This window comes from Myiozetetes cayanensis, unplaced genomic scaffold, assembly GCF_022539395.1.
Source record: "Myiozetetes cayanensis isolate MyiCay16 unplaced genomic scaffold, myiCay2020 scf4, whole genome shotgun sequence".
NCBI lineage: Eukaryota > Metazoa > Chordata > Aves > Passeriformes > Tyrannidae > Myiozetetes > Myiozetetes cayanensis.
The window spans coordinates 18,724,224-18,747,846 of NW_026087631.1; the positions used below are offsets into that span (position 1 = coordinate 18,724,224).

The 23,623-nt window shown below is 39.5% G+C and overlaps 2 protein-coding genes across 3 annotated transcripts in view; both read right to left on the reverse strand.

The window, feature by feature from the left end:
* Nucleotides 1-3,420: 3,420 nt before the first annotated feature.
* Nucleotides 3,421-18,233, reverse strand: LOC126647094 (uncharacterized). The gene is made up of 2 exons (XM_050329004.1): nt 8,499-18,233; nt 3,421-4,954 (listed from the first exon to the last, which is right to left on the reverse strand). Exons 1-2 carry the CDS (start codon nt 8,499-8,501, stop codon nt 3,947-3,949), a joined length of 1,011 nt encoding a protein of 336 aa, XP_050184961.1. The 5' UTR covers nt 8,502-18,233; the 3' UTR covers nt 3,421-3,946.
* A 144-nt stretch (nt 18,234-18,377) lies between these two features.
* The window catches only part of PTAR1 (protein prenyltransferase alpha subunit repeat containing 1), a 28,120-nt gene continuing 22,874 nt past the window's right edge, over nt 18,378-23,623 (reverse strand). The window contains exons 6-7 of one of the 2 annotated variants that reach the window (XM_050329003.1): nt 22,343-22,644; nt 18,378-21,797 (exon numbers count right to left, since the gene is read on the reverse strand). In XM_050329003.1, the coding sequence (XP_050184960.1) occupies nt 21,452-21,797; nt 22,343-22,644 (648 nt within the window). In that variant the 3' untranslated portion in view covers nt 18,378-21,451. Of the gene's footprint in view, nt 21,801-22,342; nt 22,645-23,623 lie in introns of both variants that reach the window. The other variant, XM_050329002.1, reaches the window with a different exon arrangement.

Genomic DNA, 23,623 nt, shown 5'->3' on the forward strand with positions numbered 1-23,623 from the left:
ACCAAGACTGACAGAATTCAAGAAGTATTTGTATAATACCCTCAGGCACATGGTGTGACTCTTGGGAAGGGTTCCGTGCAGGGCTAAAGGTTGGACTTGATGATCCTTGTGGGTTCTTTCCAATTTGGCATATTCTGTGATTCTATTATTCTTCTTTACTAGCTCAGTCTGAAACAGCTAAGTCAGCAGCATGGAGTCAGATCTATGTTTTTCAAGTATAAAAGTCACCAGTTTTGTCAACCATTCTGACTTCCTATATAACAAACATATAAAATTTCACTGTGCCTGCATCCAATCTTATGACACACAAGCAAGATAGTCTCTAATTAATTGAAATTCAACACCAATTAAAGTCTTCTAGACTGTTTCAAACATTAGTCATTGCTCCCAGAAAGTTTAATGGAGAGTTTCTGCAAATTTTTTTCTAATTTTTTTTTTCTGATGATTCCCATCACTTCATTGGCCAAAATTTGGAGCAGGCATCCCTGATATTAGAACAGAAAACTTAACTTCTGTTCGGTTGCAATTATTGTATCCTAATCACCTACAGCCTGTAAAAACAGACTGTTCCTTTTCTAATCTGAGGGGACAGTGTATCACTAGTTATGCTTTGAAGCATTTATTTGTCTGAAGGACCGTGTACTAAATATTCAATAAATCCAGATTCATCTTCATAGGGGGAAAATGTTAAAAGAGACATACTAGACTGTGTGATTTTGCTTCCTCTGCAGTTCATCTTTCCATTATAGAGCAGTTTCAGAACTGTCTCAGGCAGAAGGAGGTAAGCGAGTTTAAAGCCAGATTTGGAGGTGGCAGCAGTGGCATGTGGTTTGGAAGGTTGAAAGAAGCGCAGGACTTGGCAAGGTTAGTGCCTGTTCCATCTGTTGGTGAGGTAGGTGATGCCCCTTGTCAAAGATGCTTGCAGGGAGCAGTGACAGTAAGGGTCCTTGCTCTACAGAACGTGAAAAACCCCAAGTAACTCTAATGAAGTGATTAGATTTTTTTCAGAGTGGGATTTTTTGTCATTTCATCAACAAGCCAAATGGTGCCCTCTCTGGTGGGCTTGCTCCTGGAGTCAGGTACTTCTGGAATTGCATGCAGTGCCATAGAAATCAGTCATGGCATTAGACCAACTGCTTGGCAAAACCAAGCTAGAATTAGGCTCAGCTCCATTTTTTTATCTATAATGTCATCGTTTAGGAATGGTATTCCCCAATTTAGTATTCCCACTGAAACACTCCAAACTGTGCACAGCTTGCTCACTCTATCTCCTCCTGTCCCCGTGGGTGGCTGGAGTGAAGAACTGGAAGCACAAAAGATCATGGGTTGAAATATAATTTCCTGGAAACAGCAATGAAATGAACAGTAACAGTAACACTATTAATAACAGAGCGTGCAAGAGAGATGAGCGATTCACAAGTGAGTGCTCCCCAGGTCAACACGATACTAACCCTGACCCCACACTTGCTGCCACCCAACTGGAAGGGACCCTTTCCTCCTGCCCCCTGCTTACAGCACGAGGTGGTATAGAATAACCTCTGGGTCCTGGTCATGTCCCTCCTGGCTACTGCAAAAATCAACCCTATCATGGCCAGAACCAGGACAAAGAGCCTCCTGCCTGTAATTCCAGTTTTTAAATTAATGACTTGGCACTACTGTCCGTGATGGGTTTGGATTTCAGAAAGTGGAAAGAACCTCAGCTGGGGCACTTCCACTGTTAACCCCAAACAGTCCAAGAGAGAGCAAAAGGAGATACTCCCAGTGAAGGATTCTCAGAAGTACAAACTCCCTCCTGCTAGCAATCTACTGAATCCAGCAGTAGGAGCACATGGGGATTTTCAGAACATGCTGCAATTCTTCTTTGTTCCAGGTGAAGCTTGTGACAGATATCAAGTGTGATCTTTTATTATTTGTTCTTTGAAGCACTTAGATGTCACATGGGTAGCTATCACATGCAAAAAACATATCATATCATATCTCACCTACTGTCTGAACACCTTGCAACTCTTTAGACCATGAGCCTCACCACACTGCCTGGCAGGATTGGAAGTGCTCCTTTAAACACTGGTTGATAGAGAAATACCAGTGAAACTAATTTTTTTTTTTTTTAATTTTTAAATGGCCACTAATTGTATATGATCCCTTTTCATGTGTCAGTCTCATAACTTGTCATGCCTTGCTGATGAGAATGCTGGAGAAATGTAATATAAGTCTAAGGGGAGTCAGTGTCTTGTCCAAAGCTTAGTGAATACATGAAAAAACAAAGCAAAATCCCAACCCAACCTAACTTACTCCAAATCAGTGAGAAAGTCATCCAGGTAGTGGCCTGATTTCAGGCCACAGGAGTAAATATAAGAATAAAAAAATTCAGGAGTTTTTACTGAAATATGAAGGAATTGAAGGAAACAATATTTAGCAGAGCCAACACAAGAGCTGCTGCCATAGAAGTCAGGGATATTTGTGGGGTTTAATGATGAATAGAATTGGATAATAAAGCCTTGTGGAAAATTGAAATAACATTCATGTTCTCTGAAAACACAACAGGAACAGATGAAATGAAAACACTGGCCAACCTAGACTTGTATTTATACTTTTATTTAAGTAATAAGAGCTATTACTATATCTGAAGTCTGTTTCTTCAGGTGATGAAGCATAGTAATATAATGAAAATGGAGCATCCTCCTTGTTAAAGTAAATAAGCCCAGGAGGCGGGCTTGTTTAGATCAAGCTCAGATGTCTCTGTTATGTTTAGTATAGAAATATCCTTTTACACCCTCCATTTGGAAAAGCTCACTTAATGGGGAGCTATGCACAAAAGTTATTCACTATATGGTAGATGGCAGCAACAAATGAGATGCAAAGTCTAGTGGACTTGAAGGAAGATGTATTCCATGCACTAACATCTTTTGTCTTGCCAAGGAGGATTGCTGGGTCAGGTTTAAGAATGACTGTCATTTGGAGAGGTGAAAAGAGTGGGCAGTGCAAATGATTGAAGGGTGTCAGTGGACAGCAAGTTGAGAAAGGTTCTGGCATTAGCATATGAATTAAGGTGAAAGGCAGTCTCACAGCTTTTGCTAGAGAAATAGAATCTTGGTTGCTTTGGTGAGGAAATTTCATCTGTGATCAAAGTACGTAGATGGGTACGCTCACATATAATTGATCTGGGTTCAGGAAAGGGGTCTGGCATCAGTCAGAAGGTGGTGACCAATTATATTTGTATAGGGTTTCTACTTGTATTTGTATGGGGTTTTTCCTTTCCATTTTTATTATCATTTTATTATTAATTACCACTATTGTTGTATTTTACTTTGCTTTTGTTCCAAAAAATAATGCAGTTATTAAGAGCCTCAAAGATAGACAAGACACAGAGGAGCTAAAGTCAAACTTTTATTCAAATAAAAGGGAGACTTCATTGGACAATCCCCAGTTAGGTCTCTCACTTTGACAGAGATTGCAGCCTCTTTTATCCTCTTTGCTCGAAATGCAGGTCCCTTCCTGTTTCTTCAAAGCTGAGATACTCTGGGGTTACAGACTTCCCGACATGCCTACCACATTTGCCCCCTTACATGCTCATTAGGGGCTTTGAGGGTCCCCAGTATTTTCAAAATGGAGGTTACTGGATATTTACCCTTTGCTGCCTATCTTTTACTGGGTAACTACACAACTAATAACTTTTCTATCCCCTACTAACTAAGCTAACTGTGACTACTACACACCTTGTGAGAACATTCTACTTATTCCTAATATTATGAAACCTATTACTAAACTTATTACTATTAAACTTAACTAAAGTTTTACTTTGGAGTCTCATCCCCACTCCATCAGGGTAGCGGGAAAGGGAAGGGCGTTGAGCGGGTGGCTCTGTGGTGAGTACATGTAGTAGATGCCCCCTAAACTGACTATACAGAGTAGCCTAAAGCAGCACAGCGGGAAAGCTGACCACTGCCTACTGCAGGACCAGGTAATTGCCTGGGCTGCCTTGCTGCACTACAAAATACATCTCTGTGCAGGTTTGCCTCTCAGAGGGGCTGATCACGAGGAACCTGCAGGTCCAGGAGGAGTGCATCACCCATAGGTGGCGGCGGGGCCACTGAGGCAAACGCCACCAAGCTGTTTTCAGCAAATTCTGTGCCCAGCGGGCGGTTTTCTCCACATTTAAGTAGGACCTTATGCAGAGGGTGCGTAGGAGAGGTGACCTCTGATCCTGTGGTAGCCGTTTGTCAGTGGGATGGAGAAAACACAAGTTGTATTCCATCCCGTGCTCACTTGAGCACGTGCACTCCAGCTTCACATGGATATCAGAGCATCTCTCTGGCTGCTGCGCCGTGGTGTCTCGCTCCAGGATGAAGGAGTGCCCACAGGGTGGCCGCAGGACCACAATCAGCTGGTAGAAGATTCGATACTGGGGGTTGACACTCCAGGATTCAAGAGAGCCGTCCACCCCAATGCCTGGGTACATCTCTGGCATGGAAGTCCTCCGGGAAAACTCTCGGCTGATAAACAGGAGATCATGGACGAGATGCTTCAGATTCCTGCACAGGTCGAGCACTCCCCGTGTTGGTGATAGGGTGGGCCTGAGCATAAATCTGTGTGCTTCACTGAGGTCTGCTTCCTCCTCGTCCTTGTCTTCCTCCTGCTTCTCACTGCTGGAGCTGTCCTGCTCACGGCAGCTGTGAGAGGCAACCTTCATTTGCCAGGTCAGCCAGCAGACCATAGCAAGCTCAGCTACTGCAACTGCCCAAAAGAGCCAGTGTTGCAACAGGAAAAGGAGGGACTCTTCTTCCAAGGCCCTGATCCGCTCAACATCCTCCCACAGCTGTGTCATCTGATGATGCAGAAATTTCTCACGCTCCTTCATCCGCTGGGCTGTGACCACATCAATCTGGTGATCGTACGTCTGCTCAGGGAGAAGAGCCAGCACAGCCAGGAAGAGGACAATTGATGAATCCATGGCCTGTGAGAGGTGGGAGAAAAGTTTCCTCAGCAGGTATGGATGAGAAGGAGCATGAGACTGGGCAAGTGGGGCAGGAGCTGCCTGATGGCGTCCTTTGTGACTGGTCCTCTACGGTGTCACAGCCGCCAGAGCCACATCACTTGGCCAACAAGTCCCCAGCCTTCATCCCCAACCCCCAGGCTCAGCTGTTTCTTTGCATCATCACCCCAAAGACAAAGCCACCGGCTCAAAGCTCCCCGGGGCTCTCCTCACAATGTGGGCAGCCAAAGGAACACTGATGGTGTGGGTGGACTATGTCCTGTGAAAGGGCTAGAGACACCTGAGCAGAGTCTCCAGAGGCCCCATCCCTGACAAGCTGCAGCATCCCATCCCATGGAGTCAGGGGCACCCAGCACATCCCTAAATCCTCTGGGCACTGCCACCATTTTGAGCCCTGAGCCTCTCTGTCCTCAGCCCCAGTGACAGAACTTTGTCCTGCTCTGAGGGGTTTGGCTCTAGCTTAGTGTTGGAAAGCCCCCTGGGCATCTGTCCCATCCCCCAGCCTTTCCAGCCTTTCCCCTGCATGCACACTCACCAGTCGCCCAAGTGCAACTGCAGTGGGGCTGCCCAGTGTTGTCCTTAGATGGCTCCCATTGTGAACCATCCTCTGTGATGTCACAGCCACCAGAGCCACATCACCTGGACAACAAGCCACAGCCTTCATCCTCACCTCCTTGCTCAGTGGGTTCTGGGCATCATCACCACACTCAGTGTCAGCTCCTCCTCAGGAGCTCGCAGGGGGTCTCTTGGCAAAACAGACAAACTGCCAAAGCCACCACAGAGAGCCCTGAGGTCCTCTGACTCAGCCCCAGTGGCAGAACTGTCCCTGTTCCAGAGGGGCTTAAATTTCTTGCTTTGGCTTTGAAACCCCCTGAGCATTTGCTCCATCCTCCATTCAGCCCAGCCCAGTTGTGCAACTGGGCAAGGAGCTCAAAACATCAGATACAAAAGATTTCAATGACTTGCAGAATGAGAAGGGGACTATGGTTTGGAAGGGAGCTGTGGGATTGTGCTGAACTTCCGTTAGGTTGAACCTGGACTTGTGGAAGCTAAAATTCAGTGTGTGCATCTGCAATATTGAATAAACTTGAAAAATCAGTAGATACACTGACTTGCCTGTTCTCATTATTCCTAAAGCCAAGTTTCCTTGAAGAAGGAAAGACTGTGTAAGAGAGAAGACAATGTATTGGTGACACTCTGAGATGTGGAGATGTGATGTCCAGTTCTACCCTCAGCTCAAAGGCTGAAATTCACCTGACACCTCAAGAGGTCACCTGCAGATCCTGAAAGTCCTGATGCGATCGAGCAGACCCACAGAAGATCTTCTTTTGGTGAAACTGATTTGCTTTGAATTGCTCTAGCCAGGTGTACAATAGAGCTTATAGACAAATGCCATGGGTTTTCAGTGGTCCACAGAGATGGGGTTAGTAGCAGATTCTATTTTTCCTGATTGTTTTTAGTTAGAAAGAACAAGCTCACACAGAAAGGAGATCACGATGAATGGATGAGCCTGGAGATAACAATATTCACAGTACCTACAGACGTAGCAGCTTATGGAGAGAGGATGTGACCTGAGTACAGTTTGTGGTTCAACAATTGAAAGGTCCTCTGCAGATACAAAAGCTTTGCAAATAGAATACAAATCTCTTCAATCTGACAGAGCTGGGATGCTTCCATTTTAGCACCCACGACAGAGTATGCAGATTATACCTGACCAGCAAGCAGGTCAGGCAGTGCTGCTGCTGCTGCTCTCCAAGTGGACTGGATGCCTCTCCACTGTGGATGGTTTTACTCTGTCTTGTGTGCTGTGAGCAAGGCATGGGAGAATGAAACCTCCTACTGATGTATACAGTCTGTCTGTGAATCCAGTGCTGCAGCTTAGTGGGGACAATCTTCAGAGTGGAACAGTCTGTGCAGAGGAGACAGTGTCTGCATGATGCATGTTTGGAGAGGTTATACTTGCAACTAGTTTTGTTCTAGTATTGCTGCACCCAAATTAGTCCATAAACAGCTCATCACAACAAATGATCGCACTGACTCCTCTCCGAGGAACAGTGGCACAGATATTGTGGGCATGCTCCCCCACTGAAAAAATGAAGTAAAATCTGCCAGTGCCTTCTCTGTGGACTTTAAAAAAAACACATGAAACAGTTGTGGGAAAAGAATTAATGTGTCCCACCAGGAAATCTCAACATCTCAATCCTGCAGTTGCTGAGCTTGAACAGATTTAGTGAATTAGTGACTGTGGGCTGTGTTCGATTTGCCTGATTTGTGTCAAAACCTAACCTAATAATACACGTAAGTTTTTCTTATTGCTCAGCAGTGTCTGCACAGCACCGAGGCCTTTTCTAATTCTTGTACTGCCATGCTGGTGACGGGGCTGAGGGAATGTCCTGGTTTCAGCTGGGATACAATTAATTTCCTCTCAGTAGCTAGTGCAGTGATGTGCATTCAGAACGAGAATACAGTTGACAGCATTTTTTTGTGCCTCATACTCTGGCAGTGAGAAGGTACAGAAAAGAAACTGGGAAGAGCAAAGCCAGGACAGTTGACCCAAACTGGCCAGAGGGATATTCCACACCACAGAACGTCATGCCCAGTATATAACTGGAGGAGTTACCTGGAAGGGGGGCCAATCTGGGTTCAGGAAAGGGGGTCTGACATCAGTCAGCAGGTGGTGAGCAGTTGAATTGTGCATCTCTTATTTGTTTTTTTCTTTCCATTTTTATTATAATTTTTCTTATTTACCACTATTGTTTTGTTTTCAATTGTTAAACTTCATACATTATTATCAAACTTACCTATTATTAAACTTGTCTGCAGCATCGATTGCACAGACCAAGCAGCTTGAAATCAACCCGCCAACTCAAATTTACTGCGAAAAACAAGGTCTTACACACTCAGTTCAGTGACGTCACGGCATGTGACTTTCCCGACCAATCACGTCCAAGCATGTCTAGTGAGCATGCTCGGCAGAGTTCCCGGGAACTCCAATCCCCATAATCCTTTTCGGCATTCCTCCCGTAGTAAATTTAACCCATATACTTGTCGATTACACTTATTATTAAAACTATCATTAAACTTGTTATTATTTAAAAAAATCAAATCCTATGTATGAAATATCAATATTGAAATACCATTCATTCCAATATGAAGTAAACAGACTGTGCGTTCTCTGAGAACAGAGATGCCAGCCACAGCAATGCTGATCAGTGTTGATTATCAAAACACTAACTATTAAATTATGGCACTCTGAAGATGAACAACTAGAAGGCTAAAGAGCTCAGTTTCCTTTCCCTTTTTCATTCCCTTTGGTCATTAATCATCTGTTTTAGTAAAATTAACAAGCCCTTTCACAACACGTGTGACTTAAACTCTTCAGAAAAAAAGTCACAGAAATCAGGTGTTAAATACAAAATCACAGACAAAATCCTGTCCTTTTTCTACAGATTCATCGAAATGAAAAAAATATCACTGCTATTTTGTGCCACAGAATACTGCTTACCATATTTAACTGTATGTTAATGTTAATTCACGTATCATTTGCAAGGACAGTTGTCTTCTTGGCCTGAGTATGGATATATCCTTATTCTTCCTATCAAACCTTCGGCACTAAAGAAAACAAACAAAGAAACATAGTCACTGATTCAGAAAAAAAATAAATGGAGAAAATATATAAAAAGAAGTATGATAGTATCTTGCAAACTAATTACCGTAGAGGGAGATGTAGGAAGGCTCATCTTCACTGAGGTAGCCAGACTCCCAGAAGCATAAAGTAGCTTTTATCCCTTACAAAAGGGACATATCAGGCTTGAGGTTTCCTGACAAGCAGGTCCATCTGCCCGTTCCACGCAGCGGTAAAGCAGGTCTCCTGTGCTGTGCGATTACTCTCCTTTGGGGTGGTGAGTCAATCTTACTTTCTGTGTACATTCAGTAGGCTTCTCCTCACCCCCTCCTCTGCCCTCCAGATTTTAAGAAAAATATGCTTTGTATTTCTGCTTCCCTTATGGAAGCCTCTAATCAGAGAGGGATGGAGATATTCATCTCTTTCCTTAAGGTCCAGAGCCATCAGACAGGTTATTACAGTGCTACTTCCTACAGGTAATCTGATAGTTTAACCCCGAAGCTGGTAAGTTTGCAGGGGTTAGTTCTGCTAGTAGGGACAGCAAAGAACTGACATTTTCCCAGGTCATTTTCCTGTTCCTAAATATGACTCAGTGCAGTCAGCTTTGACCTGCCATGTATCCATATGTGCTTAAATCTGCATCCCTATTTTTAACCCAGTGGCACCCACTTCATTAATATGTTCATTAGTATGTTCTCTTCCTCATTTGCAGACCTATTGCTGATGGAGAAAACTCGAAACCTTTCAAGACAGAAAGGGAATTTATCTATTTATATTTCATGTTGTTCCCTTTCTATCATCATTATAGTCCATAAAAAACTACTCCTAACCTCTGCCACCCACTCTCCTCTCTGATTCCTCAATTCAAGCAGCAGTTTCAGTTTTCTGTTTGTTTTTGTGGTTGCCCTATCTTACAGGGAAAACTGCAACCACTGCTCAAATCTCATGAGCAGCTGGGGAAGCAAATCTTTATTTCTGTATTAATTTAAGTCAAGCACTACCAAACTGAACAGGCTGTGTTTCATGGGACTGTAGGAATCCATAAATCTATTAAAGACTTTTTGAAAGCTTTTACATTTCCAGTGAAACTTCAAAGGCTTTACAAAATAAAGAATAAAGCTGACATGGTATAAAAAAACTACAGTGAAGCAAGGTTTTCAGCTTTCCTGAAAGCAAGCAAACCAGTTTGTGCAAGGGTATGTAAAAGGAGAGAGTTTCTGCTCCCTTATGGGTATCTGGTATTCCAACACCAAAAGGTGTTAACAAGTAAAGGGGAAGGCACAAACAAGAATACAGAGACATAAACCCAACTGATGAACTAACAGAGGCAAAGGCAAGAAACAGACCTCAGCAGTCAGTCACACTAATGAATGTGTTATTAAGAAACCACAGGCAAACTGGAAAGTTGCAACTGATGAGGATGCAAACCTGAGGGTCCAGGATGTACAAAGGGGCTGGTGTAGCTGTGCAGACTGGTGAAGGATGTGCAGGACTGGGGATGGGGAGGTAGTGGTAGACGGTGGTAAGACAGCAACGAGTACAAAAGGGGCCAGTCACTCATAAAACACAGCTAGACAGTACCATGTAAAGACAGCAGTTACACATGGAGAGGAAAATTCCCATTTCCCTTTTCATCAGAAAAAGCCATATTGTCCTTTAGTAGTGAAGCCACTACTTCAGTAGTGAGCCCACAGTGGCTACTAAATTTTCACGGTTCCACTGATGTTTGCAGTGCCGCTAAATCTCCCTGGTTAAAAAGTTGTCTCCCACACCACTAAATATGCATACACAGACATGCTAACCTGAAGCGAGACTGGGATACCTTATAGTTTCACTTTCCTTCATGCCTGTATATGTTTAAAGATGTAAGCTTTAAGCTTCATAGTGGATAATGAAAATGACCTGCCTGATTGTTCTCTTCTTGTCTTCTGTTTGACTCCACTTAGTAATCACTGACTGCCATGGAAACCACTAAATGCAACTTCCATTATTTCACTTTTCCCAGTCAGATACAGGTGCCAGGCAGATTAATACTTCTGTTTAACACAATAGCTTATATGGGGAAAGAAAGCAAGACCTTTGAAACTCCATGGGTTCTGCAGCGAAAAGTCATTGCTGTCCCCCTGATCTTTTGTGCTTTAAGACACCAGGAAGGTGTACTTTGGCAAAAAAAAAAACAAAACCAACCAAACAAAGACACACCACGCTCCCTCAAAAAAAAACCCAAACACACACAAAAAAACCCACACACACACTTAAAAAAACCCCAAACCCCTGATACTACAGGGTATGCTAGAGTTGAGAATATATTAAAGATAACCCCGAAACTGTCTCACATTATATAGAAAACTTCCCACTTCTCTTCTGAACATTCCACTTCAAAATTCAAAAAACACTTGCTCTCCAAAGACTGTCATCTTCCCCTAGAAACTGCTTTCCTAGCTTGTCAACATGTCTGCATGTCAGACGCAGCTCATGCAGGCAGTAGGATGGCTCAGCCAAACTGCTTCTGTCGTGCTTTTTTTTCCACTCTGTGCCCCATGAACTTACCTCTCCCTACTGATACTTGACATAACATTTCAACTTTTCTTTTTTTACATCTTTACCAGATACCGTAGAAAAGTAGTTTGCAAAGGTGCTTCAAGCATTCAGTTACGAAGGAAGTGGTGAATCTATGGCTAGCTTTTCAGAGGCATAGCAACCCCAAACAGACTGAAGAGTTAACAGCCAGATACTCCAGGCTTATGGAAAACCAGACAATGCCACCAACTGCCTTCCAGCAGCCAGCAAAGAAATTCTAGAGGTTCATTTGCTTAATAGTAGCTGGGGAATATTTAGACTTATTGGAACTAGAGTACAGTGGAAGACTTGTAGGACTGTATCAGAGAGCAAATAATTATTATAAAGTGCAAGTAGAAGATAAGACCATGCAGACATTATTTTTCATTTCTTTGCTTGTATATCTGAACAAGATACCAAGATGACAAGACAAGAAACACTAAAGTGAACTTGAGAACCACTATGGGACCTACGATTCTAGTCACATCCTGGAAAAGATATTAAATAAAAAACTCTCTAACTTTAGAGTTTTTACATATGCTGTTATACTAAAATATCCCAGTGTCACTACTTAAATAATAAAAACCCAACCCCAACCACACACTCTGATAGTTCAATATTCTATTAATATTTATTAACTTAATATATTATTTAAATGAATCTCAGAATTATTTGGGTAACAGCCTGGAATGAAAAATCTTTATAGAGCTACTGATTGCCCTGATATACATGGACTGGAAGCAAATTTACTGCAGCATTAACTCAAGTCCATAAAAGAGATCTTACTGTGTAAGTCAGTTTTGATAAAAAATGAACAATTTTTCATAAACGGAAATCACGGAACTATACATGAAGTAGAATACTATTTCAGGAGCTTAACTGCAGATTTAAAACATCAACCCTATGGATCCAGTTGTTAATGTCTAAGTATTTGCATAGTTAGAAATTTTACAAAAATAGTGAGCATACCTCAAGTATCTTTTCATCCAGTTCTGATTACGGGTTACCTGAGGATTCTCCTTCATGTAGTCTCATAAAATTTATACAACAAAATTTATGTTCTAAAGGCAGTCAACTGGAATCAAAGTACCATGCTTCCATATTACATCTATCTTTAATATAATCAAACAAAATAAATTTTTTGAACATAAGAGGGCAATTACTGGCTTTTAAGATCTGTGAAATGTCTTCCCTTCAACTATATCTGCACAAAAATTGTATGGAACTTGGAAAAACTGGTATAAGCTACTCCACTTGATTCCAGCTTTTAAAAAAGGTAAGTCACAGAATTACATGCTGAACCTTAAAAAAGTGACAGAAACATAAGCATCAACCAGCTGTCCAAGTTCTGTGACTCTAGACAGTACAGTCAGCTGTCTATTGTCAATAAGAAACTTCTTATTCAGAAGAGCTCGCGTTCACCTCAATCCTTTCAGAAACTAAGCTTGAACAAAGACCTAGAAAAGCATTTTAAAAAGGCTTAACTGTCGATGTTTAAAAAGAACCATAGTAAGTCTGCTGTCATCACCTAATTCACAAAAGAAGGCGCAGTTCAAGTTAAAGGCAGCTTATCACTGAAAAGTGATTAACAATAATTAGGAAGGATAGCAGTTGGTAAACGAAGAAACTGGAGTCAAATTTGTTGTCAGAGAACAGAGGGTTTTTAGGAGATGAAAAGTTTATTTATAAACTGCCAACATTTAACAAAAACAATTTTACACTATTTTCCATTTTCTACAGAAATACAATAACTTACAGCGGTGCTTAGTCCATTTTGTCACTAATACATATAAAAACAAGTCTGCTGATAAATAAGTGAAAAAAATCTATTTACCAACCACCACCACTAAAATTGTACCTGTAAATTTTGGAAGACATCTGCATAGAATAGTTAGAACTGTAAGGGTGCTCTTTTGTTATTTTGTAATTAATTTTGTACTACTAGGATATGAAAAAAATTAATTAACATGCAATACAAAATATTTGAGATAATCAAGGTAAAACTCAGTGTGCACAACAGGAAAGCAGTGCTAGGATGCTCTTCTGTGTTTCTAAATAAACACCACGAATATGTTTTATATGGTGGAATTTCAATTTCCCTTCACAGCAAAACTAGATTTATAACCATTTATACTTGGCTAGGTTCCACTGAAGATGGACTGTGGTGAGAATTATCTAGTACTAGATAACAACAAATGATTGTAGAACATCTCAAATAAACATTATGTAGATATATTTTAAAAGGTAAATTAGCTGTTACCTAATTATAAACATTTGTGGGATGAAAGGGTGACAAATGTGCAGTTTACTGTTGACCATAAATGTAGTCAGCACACTTGGAGAACAGCAATGCTTAGGCCATCCACTATTTATTAAGACTTTTCCCCTTCCAATATTGCATCAGTTATCACATGCCACTTAAAATATTAGCAGTCATCCCTAAGTATCTTGCATAAACCTCGGGCATCAATCTATATGCTATTGATATCCAAGACTTCCAAAATCAAAGTGTTACCTTCGTTTGCACACAGGCATATTGTATGAAACTTTCTGCCATGATACCCTGTAGTACCCTTAATTTTTCTCTAGCTGCCCTTTTAAACCTAAAACATTCCATAGCCTTAACAGCTTCTTTTCCACAGTGCTAATGAGCTTACACTACCCTACCTGTTCTTTTTTTCACTGAAGCCATTAATATGAGTATTTGTGAAAGACAAAGAAGTCACTTAAAATTCATCACACTAAATATGTCCTGGCTATCAGGTAGTGGCTGACACCCCCACCACAGCATGGCCTGATACTAAGTCAATGAAGTTAGTGAGAGTCTCGTCATTCACACTAACAGATGTAAAAATAAAGTGTTCAGATTAAAAACAAACTAATAACCAGATCCTACAAAATAAACTGGAGGGTTTATTATTTGCTTTAAGCTTTCTGATTTAATGGACATCCAAATTAAGTAAAAGATTGTACTTATCAACTCAGGGCTTCCTTACATACTCCTTCTACCTAGCAGGTAATAAGAGGGAAAAAAAATGTAAAACATCTCCTTCCTTTTTTAAACTTTGCATTTAGAATGACAAGCAATACCTTCAGCTATGCCCCGTGATTTTAGGTGCTCATTTTAGAATGAATCATATTTTGGAATGAATCACATTGCCTAGGAGGAGAGAAGAAAGGTGCTTTATTTTCCAATAAAATTGATCCCTTTAAGGAAATCTCTCAAATCCAGTAACTCAAAATTGGAAGGCATCCAAAATGAAGAGTAATTCTGAAAATATTTTCGATGTGATTTATTTTTATAAAAAGAACATGAGAAAAATACTGAAAATTTAGTACCAAAAAGACTACTTGTTTGTATTCAAATACCAATTCAAGTTGCTAGTTTGTATCTGACATAGTTTTCTCAGCCTCCCGTGATGCTAAAGCATTTCATCCAAAACTGGCCTATCCATTTCCTTCCTGGAGAACTCCTGGACGGTTTCCCCCCAGGAAGGTCATTGGCTGACCACTCCCTAGTCATCCCAGATTGCGAGACCTTACAAACTCTTTCACAGTCTCACACGCTTCCTACACCACCACTAATGATTTGTTTGGTGTGTGCACACATTTGTCCAAGTATCATGAAAATTAGGCAGAGTAAGACAGAGAGGGGAAGCAAGAGATCTCGTTGCTTTCAGCAAACAGCCTGGCACTGATCCTGCTAGATTCAGACTTAGAACAGATCCTTCACGGAAGAGTCTGGTTGCAGGTCACCAGTGCTGTATAAAAATAGCCTAATGTGGGAGATTTTTGCAGTTTTCACAGGCCATAAATACAGTTCCGCCATTCATTCATTCACACATACATGCACACTTATTGTGGGAGAATAAATATAGATAATTTATTCACAAATAAGCTCTCTACTGATTACAAAAGAAAGAAAACAATCCCCATCTGACAGGAATTCATCCTATGACAAAGTAAGACCAGTGAAAAACAAAGTTAATGTTTTACATTCACTATCCTGTAGAACACTGGTCATTTAGAAGATTACTTTCCAGTGTCTTATTGTCCTGTCATAATTTTATTCTTTCTGCTACAAAATTTACCATTTCTCTAATTTATCTTGGAAATCTACATAAGATTTACAATGGCCACCACCGTGCATCTGAGAATTTTTCATAGAAAAAATATTGCAAAATTTTATGTTTAAAACTAGGTGTATATCCCCTTAATAAGAAAGTTGTGAGAGTTAAATATTTTTGCACACATCTTGATAAAATAAGCATTTTCCTAAATAGAATAGTACTTTGATGAACATGACAGTATTACAAAATTAGTGTTGAATGGCTCACTTGAACACTGTAGTGCTGTCACAAGCTTGGATCTTAATACTACTTACAACTACTTAAGACATCTATTATTTCAATTATATGAAAGAGGACATTCTCAAGCACACTTTTCAAGATGACTACCCAGTTTTAAATGCATCCATTTCAAAAAACAAAAAATGCTACAAAAGGGAATAAACACAGCAGGTATAAATATATTTTGCCTTCTAAAAACAAATTCTGGTACCTTGTATCATTTACATCACTTTTTAAAATAACAGGTAATAAATACTCTGTTAAGAAAAAAGCCCAATGCCCTTATCTATTCATTATAAACAGCATTCAGGAAATCTTACTGTATTAACGATGTACCAATTTCATAACTTTACTCATAATGAACATACACGTGTACCTCATCCAAGAAAAGTTTTTTGTTTCATCATAGTTATATTCTGTTAAGAAAATGTCCCGTGAACAAAACACACACCTCACTGTGGGATCTTCCCACCTCTGTTTATACAATAGGATTTACAGCAGGTTCCAGATGGTGCAGATAAAGATGTTTAACAAACTAGACTTCAGTTAAGAGTTCTGCTTGTCAGAATAACTCTGCTGTACATAAGAGTCTGGCAGCTATTAAAAAAGCTTTTGCAGTTCTAGCATTCATAATCCTAACAAAAGATCATAAAATATTAAATCTAAGATATATGGTGCATCAACACAGATACTGCTAAACACTTCTCCACCATTTCAACATACATCTTTGAGATACTGACTATTCTACTGAATAGTACTAGGGAACTCAGAGAGGAAATCCAGCAGTTGTCAGGAGCTCCCTGCAAGGCTACAACAGCAGTTTAAGATAGAGAATAACAGTATGATGCAGGGAAAATGGAAAGCGTCTACTACGCTAGACAAAAAAAAAATAAATAAAAGCCAGTTATTACATGTTTAGCTTTCTTTTTTTAAAAATCAATAATCCTAAACAGTAAAAATGTACTCTAATTCACTACAATAGACTGTGCCCTGAGAAGTAAAATTACACACTAACTAAAAGCCACTAGGAAGTGTCAGGTCTGTAATTCAAAAGAGTAATACAATGAATTCCCTGGAAGCACTTATTTCCTCCAATTTTTAGCAATACTTTGCTTCTTCAGAGGAAAAGACTAATGAAAATTTATGCTAATTCTAGGTTTTCCAACTTTAAGTACATGATCTTTTTATCTTTTCTCCTTCAAACTCTCCCTGGGAAACTAGATGGCTTCAAAAAACTTTTGCTTTTCACATCTGAAAGAGAATATAGGCCTAGCATGAGGTTCTGAAAAAACTGAGCCTGATGAACTCCACTTAAGGACATCAGTCAAAGTACTTCTTGGGAGGTAGACAGAGTTATATAAACACAAAATTAGGCCACCTCACCAATGCTTTGCTACATTCTTCTTTGCTGCTTGGAAGAACAGAGAAGAAGTTGAGAAGAAAACATATCTATGAGCATATGGGGAAAAACAAGGAAAATTATCTTAGACAGGGACACTGAACTTCCTTTGAAACTAATTTGAACATTAAGTGCATTTGAGAATAGGCAAGTTACACCCTTTCCTTTGTATCTGACACTGATAAAACAGTAAGATCTAATTGTAAATACAAGAGTACAAGACAAAGATGCATTTAGAAGTCACATCTATGTTTCACTTCACTGCTTTTTCCAAAATTGCTCTACAAGATACAATTCAGCAGTCGTGGGCGTTTTCCCCCACACCGTAAGAGCAATGGTTCATGTCCGACTAGACTGTAAAAAAAAAGCCCAAACAGCACTTTCTTCACAGAACGAAAAATAAAACTAAGCAAACGACATTGTCCAAAAATTAAATAATAAATCTCTAAAGACTCACAACTTAAATGATATCTCTGGTAGTCACACTTTGCTCACGTTATTCTGAAAGAGTACGCTTGTTGAGTCTGGCTATGCAGACAAACCTTTCCAAAACCTTTGTTTCTATTAATCAATATTATACAGTACTGTTTTAAAAATTCATTAATTATCTATTTAGGAAAAAAACCTCACCCCCATCCATAAAGTCTAGCTACACATTTTAATTAAGCAGCACTAACACAAAATTGGAAATGCCAGAAATTTTGATTGTAAGACAAAAATCTAAGCTTTCTATCTATATTACCACTTTGCTTATTTGTCCTAAAGCAAAGTACATATAAGGTAATTAATCAAATAGTATAAACCGACAGTTTACCTTATCCCCTATTTAGATGACATATGAATTTTGTTGTATAAATATATAAGAAGTAATTAAAACACAAATATGCAGACTGAGTAGATTAACAAATATTACTCAGTGCAGCTATAGCAATACGTTCCAATAACATCATACAGGTTTATTATCGTAGCTATCTTTCATGCTGCACGTGTTTCTCCAGTGACTTTAACACAGAAGACAAACCAAACATCATTGAAATAACAGTTAATGTATTTAGCAGCTCAGAATTCAACCCCTTAAAAATGTGATTCCTTCTATTCCAATCTCTGTAGTTTTAAATTACATTTGTTCCTCAAACCGCTTTGTTTCTAGTGCACACAAATTTCTACAAAGACTAATCCAGTGAACAAAACCAGCCTGCATCAACTCAAATGACACATACTACAGCATAAGACAAAATCAGGAAAGATGCTGAACATTACATGAAGATGTTTACAGATGTGCAAAGTTTGATTTTATGCTTGAGGGAACTTCAGAGAGTGAGAGCCTTCCGTTCTGCAGCTTTTGTGGGACATTTTCTCCCCAAGATTGTTCACTGACTACGTTTTTAGTCTCTGATCTCCAAAACACAAAACAGCTGATACACCTTACTTGAAGAAAGCGTACTCAGTAACCTTTATATGGGTGAACTACCAATGGCCTGAAGCCACTTCTCTTTTTTTTCAAGCAGTGCCCAAATGGGACTCTGCAGTACCGCGGAATGGCCAGATAGGTATGCTGCAAAGATCAGTTCTGAGCTTAATGCAGTTTGTTACAAGTATCTCTTAAATTATTTCATGTATGAGCCTTCGGGACATTGACAGCTTGAAGAATTTAGATATTATTTTCTCCTTTCGTATAATTTATATTGCTACCATGAGAAAATTAAAGCTTAAATTCAACAGTTCATTATTTGCATTTCTTTCAAAACAAAAAAATATGATTTGTTTCAATTTCACTGTTAGTTACTGTTTCGTTTTCTGTGTGGCAAAGTCTGGTCTGCAAACATTTCTAAATGTAACTATTCTTACTGTATTTAAAATTAAAAAAAAAAAAAAGTGTGGGGGAGTATTCCCACCAGGTGCAGACTTTAAAAATCCACTCTTTAGAGTTATACTACAGCCATCAGTGTTTTGTAAAAGTAATAAAAATATCAGCACCATCTCTAATCAGAGTACTCAGGACTTTTTCCAAGTATTAACATTCAATGCAACTCTGTTCAGTTACATAGGACCAAGTCCTGTCTTCCTATGAGTATGCATACCTCGTGCTGACATGAATAGGAACTTACACATGTATTATGAGAGCACCTGTTTAAACGTTTATGGTGGAAAGATTGTCAAATTCAGTAGCACAGAACTTTCACAGTACAGCTCTAAGAAGGCTAACTAAGAGTCTAGATTATAGTCTGGAAGAAGTATATAATAGGTTTCAAGTCAGATTCTAATGTTAGTATTTTCCTCTAAAAGCCTCAATCATTCCAGTGCAAGAAGAGAGCATCACTTCCTTTCCACAGTTCAAGAAATATTTCTTATCATGTTCCTACTTCTGAGGCTGCTCCTACCACTAGTATTTTTCTCGTGAATAGGTAATTTTTGCCAAGGCAAAAAGAACACACAACTACGTTACTAAGTAGCCTAGGACCAAGAGTATGATCCTTAATACTTAATTTCACACTTTTCAGGTTCGCACTTGTCATTAATGGGATACTGTTAATGAGTGGGATATTGTTCATCAAGCTGACCCAGGCTACCATAGATACTTTAATATATCATCCATAGTCAAGAAATATCAGGTCCTCTGAGACAGGTAAAAGTTCCTGCTCAAGTTAAGTTCTTTAAGTTCAGACTCCATTTATACCTGAACCTACCCATTTATTAGTGATCACAGAGGCAACATCTTATGACAAAATTATCCTCTCAACCCATTCCCACACCTCCTTCAGAAAACAATTATGTTCTTCTGCAACTACAACCATCAACCAAGGCATCCCAGAGCACCTCAAAACAAATGACCAAACATCCCTAGCTATGGAGAGGCAGGTGTGGATGCCCTCTGAGACAAAACTTCGACATGGAGATGCTCAAGCCTAGATCAGTCTTATCTAGGTACTGTAAACAGAACAGTTAAGTGTATAGATTTAGAAACATCTTTGTTAGCTACTCTGTGCCTGAAATGCCTCACGAATATACTCTCAAAGATTACAGGTGGTCTGTTTCCATTCTGAAATGCAAGAGTAAACCCCATTCATCAAACTATTCAGAAGTGCTGGAACTTCATATTTTTAAGTGCCTTTTTTTTTTCATTTGAAATGATACCTTTTGAGCAGGTTACCTGTGTTTTTCCTCCCTCATTGTTTCTCTCTCTGCGCAACAGAAACAGCATCTTGAAATTTATCACGGTCAAGAGGCACTTTGGCCAGGAGATATACTAACTTGAAAATTTAATCCCCTCAGTGAATAGACTGATTTTAAAAGAGGCCATGTTGTCATCATACAGACTTCTACAGCTGTAGAATGTTTCCCCTGGGGTCTTTGGATTAGCACAATTCTACTACTGTAAAAAATCCCTTACACAGACAAGTTCTAAGGAAATGACAAAATACACAACTCAAATTTAGTTTCAAATTCCCTTCAAATTTACAGTTATGTAAACAGAGATGTATGGTTGAAGAGCTCTTAAAGAAAAGAAGATAAAAAAACCCCAAAGGAACAAAAGGGAAGAGAGAGCTCCCTTCTGCTGTCACTTCTTTTTTTTTTTGAACTGTATAGTCTCAACAACCAGTCAGAAGAGTTAATTTTTACTCCATCAAATATTGGCCTTGTACAGTCTTGGTAAAGTACAATCACCAAAGTGTGACTTAGGAGGCTGAGATCCTGTAGTGAAGATAATACATTCAGAAACGTTATCAAGTGTGATTAAATTCTGGATTGTTGAGATTAAAATAAATAAACACCAAATAAGAAGTGAAGGTAGTCTATTTTAAGAACAGTATTTCCAAATACAGTTCTGACTAAGTGTGTGAAGGTGTGTTTGAACTATTTTCTGTCACGTTTTCTTGTGTCGGGATTTCAACTTCATAGACTTCCCCATCAAGCTAACGTGACAACAAATAAGCAAACAAAACCCCAGTTAAAACAGTAAAAGGCATGATGGCTCCAGTATTGTTACTGGAGCCTTCAGAAAGAAACACTTCAGTCTGGTGTTCTACCAAAGGTTGCTAATACAAAAATAATAGCACTCACCGAATACAGTTTGGATCCAATAAGGTGTTAGCATGATGCCACATAGTAAAGAGGAAAAACCTGGAAACAGGTTTAGCTGTTACTGACAGATTTTTCCCATCCTTTTTTCAGACACTGTTTCGCAAGCATTTCAGACTTTTCTTCTTTTACCTCTTTTGTTTTTTTAGAAAAGTCTAATGATTCAGAGTTAACACAGAAGTAAAAAGTAAGAAAATGTCATGGTAGGAAGCTGACAGAGTGATTTTTTAAAAAGATTAAGGAACAAACTGCATTTGTTAAATAAAAAGGTATGCCAGTTCTTCAAGAAAGTGACAGACTTCTACTCTGAATTTGTACTTTAGGACTGACCATCAAAAGAGAGAGAAACACAGGGCTGGCTAACACTTGCAACCAAGACATGCATTTGTGTCTGAAAAGAGAATATTGCACTAAGAAAAGAACCCTGAAAGCTTTAAATACTTCCTTCACTGACCTAAAAATGTAACTAACCATTTCCTATAAGCAGTAGCAAACCTGGCTTGGTCCACATCCCTACAAGTTGATAATACTTTATCAATGAACTGGTATTCCATTTCTGGGCCAAGAGAGTCCTGCATAGGAGCACGCTTCAGGCGTTTTGTTTCTTGTGTATAACCTTGTTTGCTGCTGGATTCATTCAAACCATCAACATCCATAGCTTGAGCCACGTGACTTGTTGCAGGACTGTGGTGGGAATTATTCAGAGTCTCATCAGTGCTGTCCGCAGATGATACCACTGCACTCAGAAGAGGAAATTTGTTGCTTAGGTGCTGCTGAAGGTAGAACACACACCTTCTTCAAAGGAAAAGGAAAGAAGAAAGAAGAAAAAAGTCATGCACTGAAAATAACGCGCTGTTGCTGCTGAACTGCTTCAATTCACTTGCCATCCCACCAGATTCCCTCACAGACAGAATCTGCTGTCACTGCTCACGAAAAGAGCTCAATGTCACTCTGGTAAATTTGCTGTTACCTAGTCAGGTAAGTAGTCAGCTAGTAAATCAGAAGTGCAGCTACTCTATCTTCTGCCTACCTTTTGCTCATCTTTTGTCCTTTAAACATTTTAAGTGTGAGGATGCTCCTAACAGTATCTTCTGTCTCTTGCACAAACTACAGTGATAAGCAGAACCTAAATCTACAAGATACTTAAACCAAATCAATCTTTCCATGCAATAGTTCTGATTACGCTCTTGAATGTTTTCCAAAAGCTTAAGACATGGTAGCTTAAAAATTTTTGTTGACTGGTACTTTTAAAAATCAGAACAACGATTCGTTTGGAAATATCAAGCAAAGAACAATCCTCAAATCAGAAGGAAACTCTTTTGACCGAGTCCTCTTACCTATGACACCACAAGGTTTCATGTCCTGGGTAATTATCAATCAGTTCAGTGCAGAGCTCCATCTCTTCCTCTAAACGGCGGGGAAGATCCACACTCTGCTCCTCTGCACAAGCAGCTTCTGTCCCTGCACACTCCTCCTCCTTCTGAAGGTTAGGGCTTTGTTCATTTACCAGTACGTTACTGTCAGTCACAGTTCTGCCTATCAAGGAATTGAGTAAGAACTGGCGATAATGAAATCCACTATGGTCTGAGACATGCATGGATACCCAATATTTAGTGGATGAAAGTTCATCGAGGAGAACCTGAAACAAAAAGCAGGGACAGTTACCAACCAGTATAGAGAAGGAACTTACCACCACTGTTTCTGCATCCCTGCAGAAAAGAAATTAATACTCCTTTCACACTCTGAAAAGGTAGGTTTCTCAGAAACCTTCCCCCAGGCTGATGTAGAGAAACCCCCAAACTACTTATGATAAGAAATAAGCAGGGGTTTGAGAATTTCAAAATGGTTAGGAATAAATAGAGAAGACAGAGGTAATACACCAAACTACTGATATTAGTTATAAAATAACAGATACTAGTTATAAAAATTTTACTTTTTGCCTAGTGTATTGCGGATGTCAGAGGGTGGGTGAGTTACTTAAAAAGAAGGGAAAAAAAACACCTTAAATTAATTTACACCTTTATTTTCCAGGAAAGAATGTCAACCAATAACATTATGTTTCAAGTCCTAGAGCCTGTGGAATACAAAACTATTTGTCCATAATCAGGTTGCTTGACTTGGTAATTGATAAACCTCTAGAAAGGGTTTCACAATAACTGTGGTAAATACTTACATTGCTGACTGTAGCTCTGTTTATATTACTTCTGGAAAAAAGAATTTTCCCTTAATTCTAAATGCTTTTAAACATTCAAAATTAATTTCTGGAGAGACATGTAAGTTTGGCTACCAGACAAGGCTTCTTTTATTTTCTCTATTAGAACTAGTGGTTTAATTTTTTACAGGCCTTTTCTTCTTTCCTCACATTGCTCCTCCTACAAAGTTTAAACTCTGTAAAGAGACCAAAACTACCTTTTACTTCTAAAGACTTTGAATAGAATCTTACTGGTATACTCTTGCTTTTAATCTTTTCTCCTAAGCTACCTACATCACTCAACAGGACCAGCTGATGCAAAGCAACTTTCACAGGGAGAAGTCTTTCTTTTTACTCCTGCAGCACAAAAGGCACAGCGTCCCGCAAAGAAAACCACGGAAACACGCAAGGTTAGTTATACGCCTTT